The sequence below is a fragment of the Pristiophorus japonicus genome, chromosome 4, assembly GCF_044704955.1.
Source record: "Pristiophorus japonicus isolate sPriJap1 chromosome 4, sPriJap1.hap1, whole genome shotgun sequence".
NCBI lineage: Eukaryota > Metazoa > Chordata > Chondrichthyes > Pristiophoridae > Pristiophorus > Pristiophorus japonicus.
Genome location: NC_091980.1, coordinates 309334801 through 309355144, shown reverse-complemented (window position 1 = coordinate 309355144; position 20344 = coordinate 309334801). Strand labels below are relative to the sequence as shown.

At 45.9% G+C, this 20344-nt stretch overlaps 1 protein-coding gene across 1 annotated transcript in view; it reads right to left on the bottom strand.

Moving 5' to 3' along the window:
- Window positions 1–20344, bottom strand: part of LOC139262797 (cytosolic carboxypeptidase 2-like) — a 103042-nt gene that overhangs the window by 9593 nt on the left and 73105 nt on the right. Inside the window, exon 11 of the mRNA XM_070877949.1 lies at window positions 3136–3236. Within this exon, the coding sequence (XP_070734050.1) occupies window positions 3136–3236 (101 nt within the window). The remainder of the gene's footprint in view (window positions 1–3135; window positions 3237–20344) is intronic.

Sequence of the window (20344 nt, the reverse complement as noted above, 5' to 3'; positions counted from 1 at the left end):
AGGGTGGGTAGGTGGGGTGTGAGGGTGGGTAGGTGGGATGTGAGGGTTGGTAGGTGGGATGTGAGGGTGAGTAGGTGGGATGTGAGGGTGAGTAGGTGGGATGTGAGGGTGGGTAGGTGGGATGTGAGGGTGGGTAGGTGGGATGTGAGGGTGGGTAGGTGGGATGTGAGGGTGGGTAGGTGGGATGTGAGGGTGGGTAGGTGGGATGTGAGGGTGGGTAGGTGGGATGTGAGGGTGGGTAGGTGGGATGTGAGGGTGGGTAGATGGGATGTGAGGGTGGGTAGATGGGATGTGAGGGTGGGTAGATGGGATGTGAGGGTGAGTAGATGGGATGTGAGGGTGAGTAAATGGGATGTGAGGGTGAGTAGATGGGATGTGAGGGTGAGTAGGTGGGGTGTGAGGGTGGGTAGATGGGATGTGAGGGTGAGTAGGTGGGATGTGAGGGTGGGTAGATGGGATGTGAGGGTGGGTAGGTGGGATGTGAGGGTGGGTAGGTGGGATGTGAGGGTGGGTAGGTGGGGTGTGAGGGTGGGTAGGTGGGGTGTGAGGGTGGGTAGGTGGGGTGTGAGGGTGGGTAGGTGGGGTGTGAGGGTTGGTAGGTGGGGTGTGAGGGTGAGTAGGTGGGATGTGAGGGTGAGTGGGTGGGATGTGAGGGTGGGTGGGTGGGTAGGTGGGGTGTGAGGGTGGGTAGTGTGGAAATGTATTTTTATCTAAGCTGATACCATACGGTATTTGTGTGCCTTTTGATCAAAATGGAGTCCTGGCCCTTCCAGAACTTTCTGCATTTTAGCAGTCAGCTTGCATAAACAGCTAAACCTGGTTTGAGATGGCTGATGGCCATCAGACAGCTAGGAGACAAGTCATGCTGAGACAAGTACCCCCCCCCATGGTGCTTTCCTATTGTCTACACTACAGGAGTTCCATGTCACCCCACTCTTATCTTCTAGCCATTATCTCTTGCAGAGACCTCATCCATTTGATGCAAACAGATAAACTGACCAGGAAATTGAACTATCCTGACACAATACAAGACAGGTGATAGCCCATTACCTATGACTCATGGAGTAATGGCCGGCTGGCCAACTGATAACCCTGACAAAAGGAAATATCTGGATACCATGTCAGGACCAGGATATAGTAATTAACTCTTTATCTGTATTCACTGACTGTGAGACAGAGCAATACACAGGCAGAGGCCATAACTTGGGTTTTACTGTATAAATATCTTGTTAAACTGAACCATTTCGGAGGTGTTCACTTAGCCCTTGACTGAGTGTGACCTACCCCTTGCTAGCAAGCAAATTAAAGAAACTTCTGCCGGAGCTGTAAGTGTCGGAGTCATTCTTTTCGGAGGTCGAGATTTCGACAGTAGGTGGGATGTGAGGGTGGGTAGGTGGGATGTGAGGGTGGGTAGATGGGATATGAGGTTTGATCACATTCTGAACTTTCATTTGATTTACATTTTGAGGGAGAGGGAGATGCTTGCAGGACCATATTTCAATGCACCCGCCAGTATGGAACAACGCTAAAGGATGGTCCCAGGATCGGCGCTAAATCCAGATGTTCTCAGGACAGCAGTAGAGGTGATTTAATTGGCCTCATCAGCTGCAACTGAGAATGAGAACCATCACCTGATTGCGATTCAAGGATAGAAAGTACACTTGGGTCGATGGACAGAACTGGACTGGCCTGGGATCTCCCCTCCCTCTCACTTCGAAAGTTTGGTGCCATACTTTTCTTATCATGTGAAGAATAGTCACTGGGGCCAGGTACTGGAGGATACACAACAGCTAAGCATGAGTCAGTCCCTTCAGAAAAAAAGGAGGGGGAAATAATTTTTAAGAGAGGAATGGTACCTGTATATTGGGTTGATTCTGTGACAGAAAGGATTGTAGAGGTCATTGGAGGGAAGGGGCTTAAAAGTGAAAATAATCTTTCCCCATTCTGTGTTTTCTTGTATTCATTCTGTGTCATTAATAAACATTTCAATTACATGGAACAGTTAGAGAAAGAACGTGCATTTATATAACGCCTTTCATGAGCTCAGGACAGAAGACTTGGATTTATATAGCACCTTTCACACCACCGAACGTCTCAAAGCGCTTTACAGCCAATGAAGTGCTTTTGGAGTGTAGTCGTTGTTGTAATGTGGCAGCCAATTTGCGCACAAGAAAACTCCCACAAACAGCAATGTGATAATGATCAGATAATCTGTTTTTTTGTTATGTTGATTGAGGGATAAATATTGGCCCAAGGACAGCAGGAGAACTCCTTTGCCCTTCTTCGAAATAGTGGCATGGGATCTTTTACGTCCACCTAAGGGGGTGAGCATCTCATCTAAAAGATGGCACCTCCGACAGTACAGCACTCCCTCAGTGCTGTGCTGAAGTGTCAGCCTGGATTACGTGCTCAAATTTATAGAGTGAGATTTGAACCCACAACCTTCTGAGGAAGTAGTGCTACCACTGAGTCAAAGCTAACACCTAGTTCTACAGAAGCATTCCCCTTCTCTCCCATGACTCTCCTGTCCCAACGTCATCCTTCATTTCCTTCTCCAACTAGTATGTGGCGATAGCTTCAGATTTGTTTATGCCCGAGATGATTGGAGATACGTTGCATTATTTTAATGTGACGCATGTCGCCTCAACAATAGGGCTCCTTAAAACCTAACCTTACAACAAAACCCCATACAGCCTCTAAACTGGTATGACTGAGTCTGTGCAGTGGGCCCATATTTGCTGAAAACTAGAAGATCCAAACACATTTCACAGAGGGCATGAAATGGTTTCGGATCAGGAGACATTAGGTTATGTCCAAACTCAGAGGTGCAAGAGCAGGTTTCAACCACCATCTGACGTTCTCAATCAGGCAGACCGCCCCTATGCTCAAAGATACATCCAATATCTGTTCAATCACACTGTCATCCATTCGACAGACACGAGTACTTTTTATCCTTTCTGAACTTAATCCTGACCTTAATATGGATAGGCAATGAAGACAGTCTAATAAATAGATAAATACCTCCCTTTGTAACATTGAGGACTATGGAGAAGCTTAGAACAGACTTCCCTTTTAATTGAATCACCACAGGCAGGCTACATTAGCACATTTTCATTCCGCAACCTACAAAGTTACCTTGGATTGATCTGGATCACAGTAGTCCAGCAGGGTGTCACAAAACTGGAAGCCGACTGACACCAGATCGTTCACACTGAAATGAATATTCTTCTTGTTGCCTGCAATCAAACAGTCAGAGTAAGGACTCACATTCTTCTTTTCAGTACCTTGTTTTCTTGGGAGGGGGACAGGGACAGGACTCCCACCAGATGTTCTCTGGCAGTCCAACGAGAACAGCCACTAACTCAGATGATCCAGATACACCTGAAGCATGAGTTTCCTGTATGGGCTCATGGGGGCCGAGCCTCCACCAACCCCTGCGAGGCCATGGACATAATGAAAGAAGGGCCAAGGGAGCAGGGACTGACTACCCAAGACAAGCATCTCCTGCTCCTAGCTCCTCAGGACCAAGGGTTCTATTGATGCAAGTGCTCTGCGTTTCACCAGGTGTACCTGGTTGATAGCTGCAGAAGGGAAGCTCACCAAGGGGTCGAGGCCGGGGGGGAGGGGTGGGGGGGAGGAGGAGTCAAGGATTACCCAGAGGATTTAAGGGGCAGAAGAAAGCTGTACTGCATTGCATATGTTTGCGAGGCTCCAGCGTACTTTGTTTAACAAAATGTTCCTGGATTATCGGCGTCACTGGCAAGGCCGGCATTTATTGCCCATCCCTAATTGCCTTTGAGAAGGTGGTGGTGAGCCGCCTTCTTGAACCGTTGCAGTCCGTGTGGTGAAGGTGCTCCCACAGTGCTGTTAGGGAGGGAGTTCCAGGATTGTGACCCAGCGACGATGAAGGAACGGCCGATATATTTCCAAGTCAGGGTGGTGTGTGACTCGGAGGGGAACGTGGAGGTGGTGGTGTTCCCAAGCGCCTGCTGCCCTTGTCCTTCTAGATGGTACAGGTTGCGGGTTTTGGAGGTGCTGCCGAAGAAGCCTTGGCGAGTTGCTGCAGTGCATCTTGTAGATGGTACACACTGCGGCCACCATGCGCCAGTGGTGGAGGGAGTGAATGTTGAAGGTGATGGATGGGGTGCCAATCAAGCGGACTGGATGGTGTCGAGCTTCTTGAGTGTTGTTGGAGCTGCACTCATCCAGGCAAGTGGACAATATTCCATCACACTCTTGACCTGTGCCTTGTAGATGTTTATCTGCCTGCAAGACCAGGTTAACATCACAAATGGGCGGAAATAGGTGCGATTTGGGTGGGTCAGTACCTGCTCATTCTTAACTGCCCAGGTACCAAGTTTCTACCAGGCAAGTGCGGTTAAAAATGAACCCTATTGTGTAGTTTTGGTATTGCTAAGAGCAGGCTTCATAATATATAGAATTTACCGCACAGAAAGAAGCTATTCGGCCCAACTGGTTCTATGCCGGTGATTATGCTCCACACAAACCTTCTCCCACCCTATCTCACCCTATCAGCATAACCTTCTATTCCTCTCTCAGTCGTGTCCCTGGCAGTGCCAGCTGTGGCTCAGTGGGTAGCACTCTCTCGGTGGGAGGGGCTAGGAGTGAGCACTCTCTCGGTGGGAGGGGCTAGGAGTGAGCACTCTCTCGGTGGGAGGGGCTAGGAGTGAGCACTCTCTCGGTGGGAGGGGCTAGGAGTGAGCACTCTCTCGGTGGGAGGGGCTAGGAGTGAGCACTCTCTCGGTGGGAGGGGCTAGGAGTGAGCACTCTCTCGGTGGGAGGGGCTAGGAGTGAGCAGGTGCTGCTGATTACTGCAGGAGTTGGAGTGAGTTTGTAAAATGTTGGTTGTGGGGTTTTTTTTTAATTTTAGGGTCTTTTTGGCCCATAAACAGCCCGATGCTGCTGAGGGGCCTGGAGTGCCGGGCCCCTCAGAGGACAATGCTCCCAGTGCGAATTTAATCAGGGGAGAGAATATCTTGAGAAGGGAGAATAAAAGGCCCAAAGATTTGGGCCGGGACCCCAGGAGGTTTGGAAAAAAGCCCACAGTGGTGGTTCACTGCCAGGATAAGGAGATGCGAGCTCAGGATATTATCCAGGCAGTACACCAGGACTGCGATGAGGGAAGTTGCTTTGCTTTCCGACCAAAGCCGAATATTGGATTCGAGGTGACGGTCAGTGGCTGAGAGGAGGGGGAAAGACTTTTACTGAGCCTGAAGGTTGGTGAGAATTACTTGGCTGTATCTTTGGTGTATTCTGCAGAGGTGGTGGTCTCATTCTTAAACCTGCCACTTTATGTTGAGGACAATGTGCTGATAAAAAAGTTGGAGTCGTGGGACATTAAACTTTGCTCAGTAATAAAGAGGGTAGCCAATGGAACCCGTTATGTAAAAGTGCGGTTCCCGGGCAGGGGCGGGAATCATTACCCTACAGTATGAAATTTGAGACAATTGAAGGAGTGCAGTACTACATGATAACCAGGAGAAGGTTTGTTATTACTGTCTTGGACACGACCATCTCGTAAGAAGTTGTCCAGACCTGTGCTGTTATAACTGCGGCAAGTCTGGCCACATCGCTCGGAACGGCAGGGCAGAGAGCTGTACGGTTTGTCACAAAGGCCCCACCCGCTGCGAGTGTGAGGCAGGAGGAAGCTCCTCGAGTGACGAGGAGATGGGAGGAGGAGCAGGAGGTGTGAGGGGAGTGGCCAGAAGAGCGGAGCAGGCGGAGGACACAGCCGCCGAACGGAATGAGGAAAGAGCGCAGGAAGAGGCAGAAAATTGCGGAGCAGAGAACAGGATGGAGATGGTGGAAAACACACCAAGTACGGTGGAAAAGGACAAAGCCAGCAGAGGGCATCACGGGTCGAGGGCAGAGTCGAGCCACAATATGGCTCGCCTTCAGGTGTTGTGGGGGGAGCAGAGGCGGGTGCGGGGTAAGTGTAAGTACTCCAAAGAGAGACGGGGAGTCGGACATCTTGGGGAGCAGGTGGGGGCAAGACCAGGAGAGGGGGCAAGAGGCAGGAGCCTTAAAGGGGCAGCAGGATGGGAGAGGGAAGACAACGACGCCAAAAGGGAGCAAGATGGGTGGAGACGATTGTCCCAGAGAGAGAAGAAACGGGGAGCATAGGTCAGCGGTGGAGGTGAGGCCGAAGGGAGTGGCACTGTTGGAGAAACCATGTTAGCAGGAGGACTCTCTAAGAGAGATTCTGTATCTGATGGGGAACAGGGACGGGAGATTACGAGAGTGAGGAATCAGAGGGGAAGGAGATATGGAATTGGGGGGGTGAGGGGGCATCATGTGCAAAGGGAAAGGTTAGTGAGAGGGAGAAGGGGCAGCTCCTCAGCCTAAACGTAATGTAAGGAAGCGGCTGAAACTGCCGGGGAAGTTCAAACAGGAGGCGAAAAATTGCCGGAGGCTGCAGGAGAAAGCAACAGCTGCCCAAAGCTGGGAAGGAGCATGAGAGGAGGGAAGGGCCAGAGATTAAATGATGGGGGGATTATCGGGCACACTTCTTTTATTAGGAGCAATGATTACAGTGGTCTCGATTAATGTGAACGGACTGAAGGGGGAGAAGAAATTGCAGCAGTTGTTGCCGTGTTTTAAAGTCACGGACCTGTTGTGTCTGCAAGAAACCTTTTGGGATGAGGAGATCCTAGAAAGAGTTCAGAAGGTTTGGAAGGGAGAAGTGTTTGCAAGTTGCGCAAATAATGACCGTAGAGGGGTGGCTGTTTTAGTGAGTTTGTCCGTAAAAGAGAACATTGCATTGATGGACAAGGTCACTGAGGGGAGATTTTTACAGCTAAAGATATGAATGGATGAATTGAATTGTGATCTCTTTAATCATCATCATCATCATCATCATAGGCGGTCCCTCGAACGAGGATGACTTGCTTCCACATGAGTTCACAGATGTTTCAATGAAGGACCCGATATTGCAGTCCTGAACTCCAGTTGAGGAGGTGGAAGATGCCTGTGGGTGGATTTTTTTAACGTGGGGTGACCGTTGCACACCAGCCACCACACGGGGCTTGACAGAGCGAGGTCTTGGTCCAGTGGCAAGGATTAACCAGGATGACTGGAGACCTGCTCTGCTGCACGGACCTAGTGCGCGCACATATCGCAGTGTGGGCTGGCCCGTGCTGCCCCTGGGCCCTCGGCTCTTCTGGGCCCCGTACCCTCATTCACCGCACCTCCGCCACGATGTTCCAGGGCCCGGCGCTCCGGCTCTATTTATAGCCCCGACCCGCGATGGTGGTCTCACACAGGTCAGGGCAGCCCACCATGTTCCAGGGCCCGGCGCTCCGGCTCTATTTAATATCTATGCACTGAATGACCTTTGCAAGCGTCGTGAGTTTTTTCGGTGGTTATTCACAGAAGTGGCAGAGACAGAAAACCCTTGTATAGTGGGGGATTTTAATGGATTTTTTTATCTCTGATGGACATTTCAACCCAGATGACCTTTAAGGATGACCTCAGAAAGATGATTGTAAAAATGATGACAAATTTAAATTTGAGAGGCTTATGGAGTGATCGGAACCCCATTAAAAAGTGAGTTCTCCAGAAGAGGCTGTGTGAGTGATGTTTTAAAACGGAGCCGAATAGATTCTGTGTTAATGCGGGAAGGGTTAAGTTCTGAGGTGATGGAGATTTATTATAAAAAAAAGTATTTTTTAGTGATCACTCGGCTTTGGTTCTTAAAGTTAGGAACAGCAGAGTTAAGATCGGTCCAGGGGTGTGAATTTTAAACAATCAGTACCTGAAAGAAATTGCTTTTAAAGAAGAGATTGTAAATATAATAAAGAATGCTCAGAAGGAACCTTTACTCTTGAAAGAAAAAAAAGAGTTTGGTGGGACAATTTCAAATAGGAGGTAAAAGTTTTTTCGGTACGTTATGGGAAAGAAAGAGCAACAGCTAATCATCGTCAAGAAGAGAATATAAACAGAAGGTTTACAGATATCTGTAAAGCAGTTGACGGAGGGGATAAGGGAGCAGAGACTAAGTGGAAGGTTTTAAAGGAAGAGTGGGAATTATTGCAAGCTGAAAAACGTAATGGGGCAATTCTCCGTGCAAAGGATAAAGATGCTTTGGAGGGAGAAAGATGCACTTGATATTTTCTAGAGCAAGAGAAGTTGCAACAAAGGTTATCATTAATTGGAGAGTTGTAGGTTGGGGAAAAGATCATGAATGAAAGTGGGGAGATTAAGGAGGTGGCTAGTAGCTTTTATCAAGAGTTATATACAAAAGAAGACATTTTCAAATTGGCAATGGAGAAGATTAGTGCTTTTATTGAAGAGGGTGTAAAGGAGGATGAGAGAAGCATGTGTGACAAAGAAGTAATATGGTAGAATTCTTCAGTGACACTAGAGTCCTAAACTTAAAGAAAGGTAACTACAATGGTATGAGACGTGAATTGGCTAGGATAGACTGGTGAATGATACTCAAAGGGTTGGCGGTGGATAGGCAATGCAAACATTTAAAGACCACATGGATGAACTTCAACAATTGTACATCCCTGTCTGGCGTAAGAATAAAACGGGGAAGGTGGCTCAACCGTGGCTAACAAGGGAAATGAGGGCTAGTGTTAAATCCAAGGAAGAGGCATATAAATTGGCCAGAAAAAGCAGCAAATCTGAGGACTGGGAGAAATTTAGAATTCAGCAGAGGAGGACTAAGGGTTAAATTAGGAGGAGGAAAATAGAGTATGAGAGGAAGCTTGCTGGGAACATAAAAACTGACTGCAAAAGCTTCTATAGATATGTGAAGAGAAAAAGATTAGTGAAGACAAATGTAGGTCCCTTGCAGTCAGATTCAGGTGAATTCATAATGGGGAACAAAGAAATGGCAGACCAGTTGAACAAATACTTTGGTTCTGTCTTCACTAAGGAAGACACAAATAACCTTATTTAAATACTAAGGGACTGAGGGTCTAGTGAGAAGGAGAAACTGAAGGAAATCCTTATTAGTCAGGAAATTGTGTTAGGGAAATTGATGGGACTGAAGGCCGATAAATCCTCGGGGCCTGATAGTCTGCATCCCAGAGTACTTAAGGAAATGGCCCTAGAAATAGTGGATGCATTGGTGGTCATTTTCCAACATTCTATAGACTCTGGATCAGTTCCTATGCATTGGAGGGTAGCTAATGTAATCCCACTTTTTAAAAAAGGAAGGAGAGAGAAAACAGGGAATTATAGACCAGTTAGCCTGACATTGGTAGTGGGGAAAATGTTGGAATCAATTATTAAAGATGTAATAGCAGCGGATTTGGAAAGCAGTGACAGGATCGGTCCAAGTCAGCACGGATTTATGAAAGGGAAATCATGCTTAACAAATCTTCTAGAATTTTTTGAGGATGTAACTAGTAGAGTGGACAAGGGAGAACCAGTGGATGTGGTGTATTTGGCCTTCCAAAGGCTTTTGACAAGGTCCCGCACAAGAGATTAGTGTGCAAAATTAAACCACATGGTACTGGGGGTAATATATTGACGTGGATAGAGAACTGGTTGGCAGACAGGAAGCAAAGAGTAGGAATAAATGGGTCCTTTTCAAAATGGCAGGCAGTGAGGTACTGCAAGGTTCAGTGCTGGGACCCCAGCAATTTACAATATACATTAATGATTTGGACAAAGGAATTGAATGTAATATCTCCAGTTTGCAGATGACACTAAGCTGGGTGGCAGTGTGAGCTGTGAGGAGGATGCTAAGAGGCTGCAGAGTGACTTGGACAGATTAGGTGAGTGGGCAAATGCATGGCAGATGTAGTATAACGTAGATAAATGTGAGGTTATCCACTTTGGGGGCAAAAACTTGAAGACAGAATATTATCTGAATGGCGGCAGATTAGGAAAAGGGGAGGTGCAACGAGACCTGGGTGTCATGGTACATCGGTCATTGAAAGTTGGCATGCAGGTACAGCAGACGGTGAAGAAGACAAATGGCATGTTGGCCTCCATAGCGAGAGGATTTGAGTATAGGAGCAGGGAGGTCTTACTACATTTGTACAGGGCTTTGGTGAGGCCACACCTTGAATATTGTGTACAGTTATGGTCTCCTAATCTGAGGAAGGGCATTCTTGCTATTGAGGGAGTGCAGCGAAGGTTCACCAGACTGATTCCTGGGATGGCAGGACTGACACATGAAGAAAGACTGGATCGACTAGGCTTATATTCACTGGAATTTAGAAGAATGAGAGGGGATCTCATAGAAACATAAAATTCTGATGGGATTGGACAGGTTAGATGTAGGAAGAATGTTCCCAATGTTGGGGTCACAGTCTAAGGGTAAGGGGTAAGCCATTTAGGACCGAGATGAGGAGAAACTTCTTCACTTAGAGAATTGTAAACCTGTGGAATTCTCTACCACAGAAAGTTGTTGAGGCCAGTTCGTTAGATATATTCAAAAGGGAGTTAGATGTGGCCCTTACGGCTAAACGGATAAAGGGGTATGGAGAGAAAGCAGAAATGGGGTACTAAAGTTGCAAAAATGATCAGCCATGATCATATTGAATGGTGGTGCGGGTTCGAAGGGCCGAATGGCCTACCCCTGCATCTATTTTCTATGTTTCTAAGTCGGATTAGCGGAAATAAAAGTAGCAATAAGTGGAATGAAAGTGGTGGTGGGGGGGTGGGGTGGGGGAAGCCCAGGGTCTGATGGACTAAGTGCAGAACTTTACATATAATTTTGAGAGATTTTAAGTCCATTGTTCTTAGAGTTTGTTATGGAGATTAAATCTGAAGGAAGCCTGGCCCCAGCCATGAGGAGAGGTATCATAAGCTTAGCCTTTAAAAATAAAAGGGATAGAAGGGATCTGAAGAATTGGAGGCCCATCACATTATCAAATGTGGATTATAAGATCTTGGTGAGGGTTATGGCAAATCGTATGAAGGAGGTGATGCCACAGATAGTTTCGCCCTCTTAGTCCTATGGAGTCATAGGCCAGGATATCGCTGACTCTGTGGTTTCAGTCCGAGATGCGATAGAACTTACGGAAGAGATTGGGAAGGAAGCTTATGTGCTAAAGATGGATCAAGAGAAAACCTTTGATCGAGTCTCTCATGAATTTTTATTGATGGTTTTGGAAGCATTTGGTTTTGGTGAAAATTTCATTGAGTGGATAAGGATTTTTATTCAAACACATTTAGCTGTGTTAAATATAATGGTTTTTTTATCCAAGTATTTTCCAATGCAGAGATCAATGAGACAGGGTTGTCCCCTGTAACACATTGGTAGTAGAACCATTAGGTTGCATGATGCGAAAGGAACAAGGATTAGTTGGGATTGCAGTTCCCAGTTCTGGACAAGTGTCGGTAATACACCAATTATGCAGATGACACAACCTTAACGTTCAGAGATGGGGAGTTGTTGTGTTCATACTCTATTTATTTGTTACAGCTCACTGAACAAACATTAGGACCCTCCCGGAGCTATTCACAGTTGCTGTACTCATGCTGGTTTCATGCCGGTTTGGGGACTCCATTTTGGGTTGTATAAAAGCACAGTTAAATTAAGTTACATTTCTCCTGGCTCAGTTTGTCAGTTATTTACACATACACAATATAATTTGGCAACGAGGATGAATCAAATTAACCTCCCTACCACCTCCCCCCACCCCCCTCCCATCTTTCCTCTCCACACCCGGGAACCCTCCAATCTGTGGCCGAGATGGATAAAATGTATTTCTACCTACATCACAGCGAGTGGGTTAGACAGTGACAATGTTACACCAGCTCACCGCCATGCAATACTTATCCACTGCCTCGGCACCAAAGGCCAACGGATCTTTAGCCAAATCGAAGACACGGAGTCCTACGACAAGACGGTAAGTGCCCTGGAGAACTATTTTGGGCCAAAGAAAAGTATCATGATGGAAAGATACCAATTTCATAATAGGGAGCAAGGGAACGATGAACCAATCAAAGTACATCATTTCATTAACTGAAATGGCTGCTACATGTAATTTTGGAGCACTTACAGAGGAAATGATCAGGGATCAAATCATTGAGAGAACAACGATCCCCTGCATTCAGGAAAGCTTGCTAATGGAGGATGATAAATTGACATTAGACAAAGCAATTAATTTGGCCATCCAAATCGAATCAGCTCATTCTGATTCAAAAGCGATCAGATCCCTGCTTCCCCTGTGTAGCAGACTGCAGTTACAGCTCATGTGCAAGGCGTTCGTCCATAGCGGAAATCACAGCAGAGACTCAGGGCCACCCACTACCGATTGCAGGCTTAACTTCCACTGCTTTAACTGTGGGGACAAATCACACTCAGCAAAGAGCCCTAACTGCAAGTGGGAAGAAATGCTCTGCATGTGGTAAAATGAACCATTTTGCTAGTGTCTGTCGCTCATCGCAGCATGTTCGACATGTGGACAACCGATAGTGATAAACCCAGTATGGTTTACACCGGTAGTGACATTTCGCACATCGGTTCAGGCAAACTCAAGGACTGTGAGGTAAACATTGACGGCACACCCTGCTGCCTCCTCATTGACCTTGGAGCCAAAGTCTCCATATTGAGTGAGACTGTGTACAAAACACACTTCACGCAATGTCAACTGCAGCCTGCAACTTCCACTCTAAATGCATACTCTGACTCCAAAAATTGAGGTACTTGGGGTCATATCTGTCCTGATATATTATAAGGACCTAACATTGGAGAACTTTTCCTTTTATGTTGCGAAGTGACGAAGCCTCATGGATGTTGACCTTTTTGCCAAGCTGGGGTTCAAAGTTTACAACCCAACCGGCACACCTGTGTACACGGTGGACTTTGACAAGCAGTATCCCTCAATCTTTGAGTGACAACAAAATTCTGCCATTGTTCCCGCATTGATCCTTCCGTCAAACCGGTTACGCAGTGACTTCGCCATCTCCCATTCACAGTTCACAACCAAGTATCCGCAGAATTAACACGACTCGAATCTCTCGGAATCATTGAGAGCATCGACTCCTCACCCTGGATCTCGAACTTAGTCATTGCTTGGCGTAAAAATGGGGCGATCCGCCTATGCATTGACCTGAAAGAGGTCAACAAGGCCATCATCCCCGACAAGTACCCTCTTCCTGCCATCGACGAACTGTCTTCAGAATTCCACGGCTCAATAGTCTTTATGAAACTCGACATGCGCCGCAGTTACCTGCAAATACCCTTAGCGGAGGACAGCAAACCGCTCACGACGCATGATGGTCTGTATCAGTATCGATGCATGCCGAACGGACTATTTTCCGCACTGTGCATTTCAGAAGATTGTCACTACTATGCTAGCAGGCATAGAGGGAGCCCTCAATCCGTTTGACGATATCATCATCCATGGACGGACAATGGAAGAACATGACCAGCAACTTCAAGCAGTTATGGCTAGACTTGCTACACGTAACATGACACTTAATGCCAATAAGTGTACATTCGCTGCTGAAGAAATAAACTTTCTGGGCTACAGAGTCACAGCACAAGGTGTCAAGCCAACACTTGACAACACTGATGCAATCCAGCGAATGCAGGAGGCTACCAATGTCAAAGAACTTTCATCATTCCTCAGCACTTGCAGCTTCTATCTGAAGTTCGTCCTGCACTACGCGCACATTGCTGAACCACCTCACAAGTTGCCGCGTAAGGACGTTCCTTGGGAATGGACAAATTCCCAGGCTCAGGCATTCACAATGCTTCAGGAGAAAATCACATCCCCTCCTATCCTCGCGCACTTTGATCCGAATGCCACTACATACGTCACCACGATGCATCAGGCACCGCCTTGGGTGCTGTGCTCTCGCAATGGATTGAAGGCCTGGAATGCCCAGTCACCTTCGCCTCTCACACGCTCTTGTCTGCAAAACGGAAATACTCTACAGGGGAACGCAAAGCACTCGCTTGCATCTACACATGTGAACGCTGGCATATCTACCTCTATGGCAGGAAATTTACCCTCCGTATGGATCACCAAGCGCTAACTACAATACTCGCTACAACTGGATCTGAGCACAGACCATTACGAATCAGCCGATGGTCAGATTGCCTTCATCAGTATAACTTTGGTGTACAGTACATTGCTGGCAGACCTAACCACGTAGCTGACATGCTCAGCCGCTCGACAACTGCTTCGGACTCTGGTGCTGGCTCGTTGACAGATGACGACACATATGTCACGTCGATCATCACTCAGTCCATCAGAAACCTTGTCTCCTGCGACAAACTCAAAACCGAATCACAGGGTGATGCTACGCTCCAGCACGTGAGCCAATTCCTCCAGACGGAGTGGCCTAAGCAAATTCCGGAAGAGCTGAAAACATTCCACAGACTTCGCAATGAATTTGGAAAGATGGCTGCCTAGCTCATAGAAACATAGAAACATAGAAAATAGGTGCAGGAGTAGGCCATTCAGCCCTTCGAGCCTGCACCACCATTCAATAAGATCATGGCTGATCATTCCCTCAGTATCCCTTTCCTGCTTTCTCTCCATACCCCTTGATCTCTTTAGCCATAAGGGCCATATCTAGCTCCCTCTTGAATATATCCAATGAACTGGCATCAACAACTCTCTGCGGCAGGGAATTCTACAGGTTAACAACTCTCTGAGTGAAGAAGTTTCTCCTCATCTCAGTCCTAAATGGCCTATCTCTTATCCTAAGACTATGTCCCTAGGTTCTGGACTTCCCCAACATCGGGAACATTCTTCCCGCATCTAACCTGTCCAGTCCCGTCAGAATCTTATACGTTTCTATGAGATCCCCTCTCATCCTTCTAAACTCCAGTGAATAAAGGCCCAGTTGATCCAGTCTCTTCTCATACGTCAGTCTAGCCATCCTTGGAATCAGTCTGGTGAACCTTTGCTGCACTCCCTCAATAGCAAGAATGTCCTTCCTCAGATTGGGAGACCAAAACTGAACACAATATTCCAGGTGAGGCCTCACCAAGGCTCTGTACAACTGCAGTAAGACCTCCCTGCTCCTAGACTCAAATCCCCTAGCTATGAAGGCAAACATACCATTTGCCTCCTTCACCGCCTGCTGTACCTGCATGCCAACCTTCAATGACTGATGAACCATGACACCCAGGTCTCGTTGCACCTCCCCTTTTCCTAATCTGCCGCCATTCAGATAATATTCTGCCTTCGTGTTTTTGCCCCCAAAATGGATAACCTCACATTTATCCACATTATACTGCATCTGCCATGCATTTGCCCACTCACCTAACCTGTCCAAGTCACCTTGCAGCCTCTTAAGAGTCCTGCTCACAGCTCACACCGCCACCCAGTTTAGTGTCATCTGCAAACTTGGAGATATTATACTCAATTCCTTCATCTAAATCGTTAATGTATATTGTAAAGAGCTGGGGTCCCAGCACTGAGCCCTGCGGCACTCCACTAGTCACTGCCTGCCATTCTGAAAAGGACCCGTTTATCCCGACTCTCTGCTTCCTGTCTGCCAACTAGTTCTCTATCCATGTCAGTACATTACCCCCAATACCATGTGCTTTGATTTTGCACATCAATTTCTTTTGCGGGACCTTGTCAAACACTTTTTGAAAGTCCAAATACACCACATCCACTGGTTGTCCCTTGTCCACTCTGCTAGTTACATCCTCAAAAAATTCTGGAAGATTCGTCAAGCATAATTTCTCTTTCATAAATCCATGCTGACTTGGACCGATCCTGTCACTGCTTTCCAAATGCGCTGCTATTTCATCCTTAATGATTGATTCCAACATTTTCCCCACTGCTGATGTCAGGCTAACTCGTCTATAATTCCCTGTTTTCTCTCTCCCTCCTTTTTTAAAAAGTGGTGTTACATTAGCTACCCTCCAGTCCATAGGAACTGATCCAGATTCGATAGACTGTTGGAAAATGATCACCAATGCATCCACTATTTCTAGAGCCACTTCCTTAAGTGCTCTGGGATACAGACTATCAGGCCCCGGGGATTTATAGGCCTTCAATCCCATCAGTTTCCCTAACACAATTTCCTGACTAATAAGGATATCCTTCAGTTTCTCCTTCTCACTAGACCCACTATCCCCTTGTAGATTCGGAAGGTTATTTGTATCTTCCTTCATGAAGATAGAGCCGAAATATTTGTTCAATTGGTCTGCCATTTCTTTGTTCCCCATTATAAATTCACCTGAATCCGACTGCAAGGGACCTACGTTTGTCTTTACTAATCTTTTTCTCTTCACGTATTTATAGAAGCTTTTACAGTCAGTTTTTATGTTCCCTGCAAGCTTCCTCTCGTACTCTATTTTCCCCCTCTTAATTAAACCCATAGTCCTCCTCTGTTGATTTCTAAATTTCTCCCAGTCCTCAGGTTTGTTGCTTTTTCTAGCCAATTTGTATGCCTCTTCCTTGGTTTTAACACTATTCTTAATTTCCCTTGTTAGCCACAGTTGAGCCACCTTCCCCGTTTTAATTTTACTCCAGACAGGGATGTACAATTGCTGAAGTTCATGGTGATAGGGCAGTAATTCCCAAGTCGCTTCAACAACGCGTTCTCTCATTGGCACACGATGGACCCCCTGGTATTGTTCGCAGGAAGCAGAGATGTCGCAATTCAGTATGGTGGCCTGGGATTGACATTCGCATCGAGGAGTTCGTTTCACACTGCAAATCATGCAGTCTGAACGAAAAGGCCACAAACATCTGACCAGCACCAATGGAGCCCATTCCATGGCCACAAAGACCATGGCAACAACTTCAGATATCTTCGGTCCAGTTGAAACAGCTCCACAGCACCATTGTTTTCTTGTTGTAATATATGACCTGCATTCCAAATGGCCAGAAATCGCTACAATAAGTTCAGTGACCTCATCAACGATCATTACTATTCTGCAGCATATGTTCACAAGTGGGGCCTCCCAGAGATCATAATCACCGACAATGGACCACAGTTTGTGTTCGACCAGTTCGCGGATTTCCGCATTCGTCATGCTATCGAGCATCACCTTACTGCTCGGTACAGCCCTCAAAGCAGCAGAGGTGTTGTGCACTTTAACCGTGTCATCAAAGAGGGTTTGAAAGCCAACCTCACAGCAGGCCAAACATTCAACTAAGCGGTTCAAACCATTCTCCGCACAGACCAACGCACTCGCTAACGGGGAAGACATCCGCTGAGCTCATGATTGGATGGAATCTACACTGGCTACTGGACATTCTCAAAACCCCAGCCAAACCTAGAGCGAAGAAACCAGCAGGATGGAACAGAGTCACCATTCTGTTTCCCAACCGATAACCTTGATCAAACACAGCAAACTCCAAGCCGGTCTCAGCGTAGAGAACACGACCCGACTATCTCAAGGACTTTGTCTGTACATGGACTGTGGTTTTAAAAAGGGAGGAAATATGTTGTGTTCATACTCTTTTATTTGTTACAGCTCACTGGACAGGCATTAGGACCCTGCGAGAGCTATTCACAGTTGCTGTACTCATGCTGGTTCATGCCAGTTTGGGGACTCCATTTTGGGTTGTATAAAAGCACAGTTCAGTTAAGTTACATTTCTCCTGGCTCAGTTTGTCAGTTATTTACACATACCAATGGGAGTCAGTGAGGAAAGCTATGGGAGTAGAGGGGGAGTATTGTAGAGCTTCAGGAGCCAGAGTAAATTATACTAAGTCCCAATGCCTGGCTGTGGGAAGGACTAGGGGGAGTGGTTGGAGGAAAGCCCTTTTAAGATGGTGGAGGTTTTAGAAGTTCTGGGGATGCATGTGGGGTGCAAGGAGGTTAGGGGTGAAGTGGATCGACTAAATTAGGAGCCAAAGGTTATGAAAATTAAAAAGATTTTGAGAAGATGGGAAAGAAGGTGGTTGAAAGTGGAAGGAAAAGTGACAATGGTGGCAGCTCTCCTGCTATTTAAACTATGGTACTTACTGATGGTGGAGGATATTCCTGAGTGGGCGGAAAAGTCTATCTGAGAGACCATCATTGGACAGCGAAATCAAGGAGGACTGAATTTCCCAGATATTGATTTGAAGAAAAAATCCTTTAGAATTAAATGGGTGAAGAGATTTCTTCAGAAGTCAAATATAAGTTTTTGGAAGAGTTGTTTCCAGCATTTTTTTAAATTAAGTGGGATAGGGGGACAGGGAATATTTTATATGGAATACAACAATATGTGTTTGAAATCGATTAAACCTCTCCCTAGGTTTAATAACTACTTTTGTATCTAGAAATCTATCTATCTCCCTCTTAAATATATTCAGTGACTTGGTCTCCACAGCCTTCTGTGATAGAGAATTCCACAGGTTCACCACCCTCTGAGTGAAGAAATTTCTCCTCATCTCGGTCTGAAATTTCCTACCCTGTACCCTGAGACTGTGACCCCTTGTTCTAGACTTCCCAGCCAGGGGAAACATCCTCCCCGTATCTAGTCTATCCGACCCCGTCAGAATTGTATACGTTTCAATTAATCTCCTCTCATTCTTCTAAACTCTAGTGAATACAGTCCTAGTCGACTCAATCTCTCCTCATATGTCAGTCCTGCCATCCCAGGAATCAGTCTGGTGAACCTTCGCTGCACTCCCTCTATGGCAAGTATATCCTTTCTTAAGTAAGGAAACCAAAACTGCACACAATACTCCAGGTGCGGTCTCACCAAGGCCCTGTATAACTATAGTAAGACATCCTTGCTCCTGTACTCAAATCCTCTTGCAATGAAGGCTAACATACCATTTGCCTTCCTAACTGCTTGCTGCACCTGCATGTTTTCTTTCAATGACTGGTGAACAAGGACACCCAGGTTCCTTTGTATATAGACATTTCCCAAGCTATCACCATTTAAATTAATACTTTGTCTTTATGTTTTTCCTACCAAAGTGGATAACATCACATTTATCTACATTATACTGCATCTATCATATGTTTGCCCACTCACTCAACCTATCTAAATCACCTTGCAGCATATTTGCATCCTCCTCACAACCCCACCTAGTTTTGTGTCATCAGCAAACTTGGAAATATTACATTTGGTTCCCTCATCCAAATCATTTATATATATTGTGAATAGCTGGGGCCTAAGCACTGATCCCTGTGGTACCCCACTAGTCACTGCCTGACACCCCGAAAAAGACCCGTTTATTCCTACTCTCTGTTTCTTGTCAGTTAACCAATTTCCAATCTATGCCAGTATATTACCCCCAATCCTATTGCTTTAATTTTGCACACTAACCTCTGATGTGGGACTTTATCAAAGGCCTTCTGAAAATCCAAGTACATGACATCCACTGGTTCTCCCTTATCTATTCTATCAGTTACACCCTCAAAAAACTCCAGTAGGTTTGTCAAACACAATTTTCCTTTCATAAATCCACGTTGACTTTGTCTAATCCCATTGATTATTATCTAAGTGTGCCATTATCACATCCTTTATAATAGACTCTAGCATTTTCCCTACTACTGATGTTAGGCTAACCGATCTGTAGTTTCCTGTTTTCTCTCTCCCTCCTTTTTTAAATAGTGGGGTTACATTTGCCATCCTCCAATCTGCAGAAACTGTTCCATAATCCATAGAATTTTGGAAGATGACAATCAATGCATCCACTATTTCCATGGCTACCTCTTTTAGTACTCTGAAAAGATGTATTCTATGAGGTAATTCCAGGTTGCTTGCCGGAAGCGGTAATGAGGGATATGGTTTGGGAGGAGGATCAGGAGGTAGAGGAAAAAGCAATTATGATCATGTATGAGAAGATTGCGAGGGCAATGCCACAGGATTGGATAGAAGAAATAAATATGCAAATCTTCAAAGGAGGTATAATGCATCCCGCTTATCCAAGCTTTCTGCTGGAGAAAGGGGAGGAGTTGGTCCAATTCGACAACTGTAATACTCAAGATTTCTATGGGGTATTTAGAGAATGGAGATTATGTGCTCAAGTACCTGGAGTGGGACTTGAACCCACAACCTTCTGACTCAGACGAGTGTGCTACCCACTTTAAAAAAAAATTAATATTTATTGAACATTAAGAACATTTACAACATTGTGATCATTCCATTGTATCAACAAATCCACTCCGCCCCTCTGCACAGTCATTCTTCCAACACATATTAACATTCAAACCTGAAGTTTAATTTGTCTCTTGTAACATACAATAATCTGGTCAGGAGTTTTGGCAGAATATATACCCACTGCTGGACTTCAACAGCATTTGGGAGTGTGGGCGAATTTTAAATGTCCAGAGTGGACTGAACTGGATTTCAAATTGGCTCATAATCAGATTTTTACCGTGATAGTCTTATGTAAGATTGGGCAAGTAGAGGTGGCAACTTGCCCAGTGTGTGGGACGTGGGATGAGATTCTGTCCCCTTTGCTGGTGTTATGTTCGGGATTTTAAGTACTAT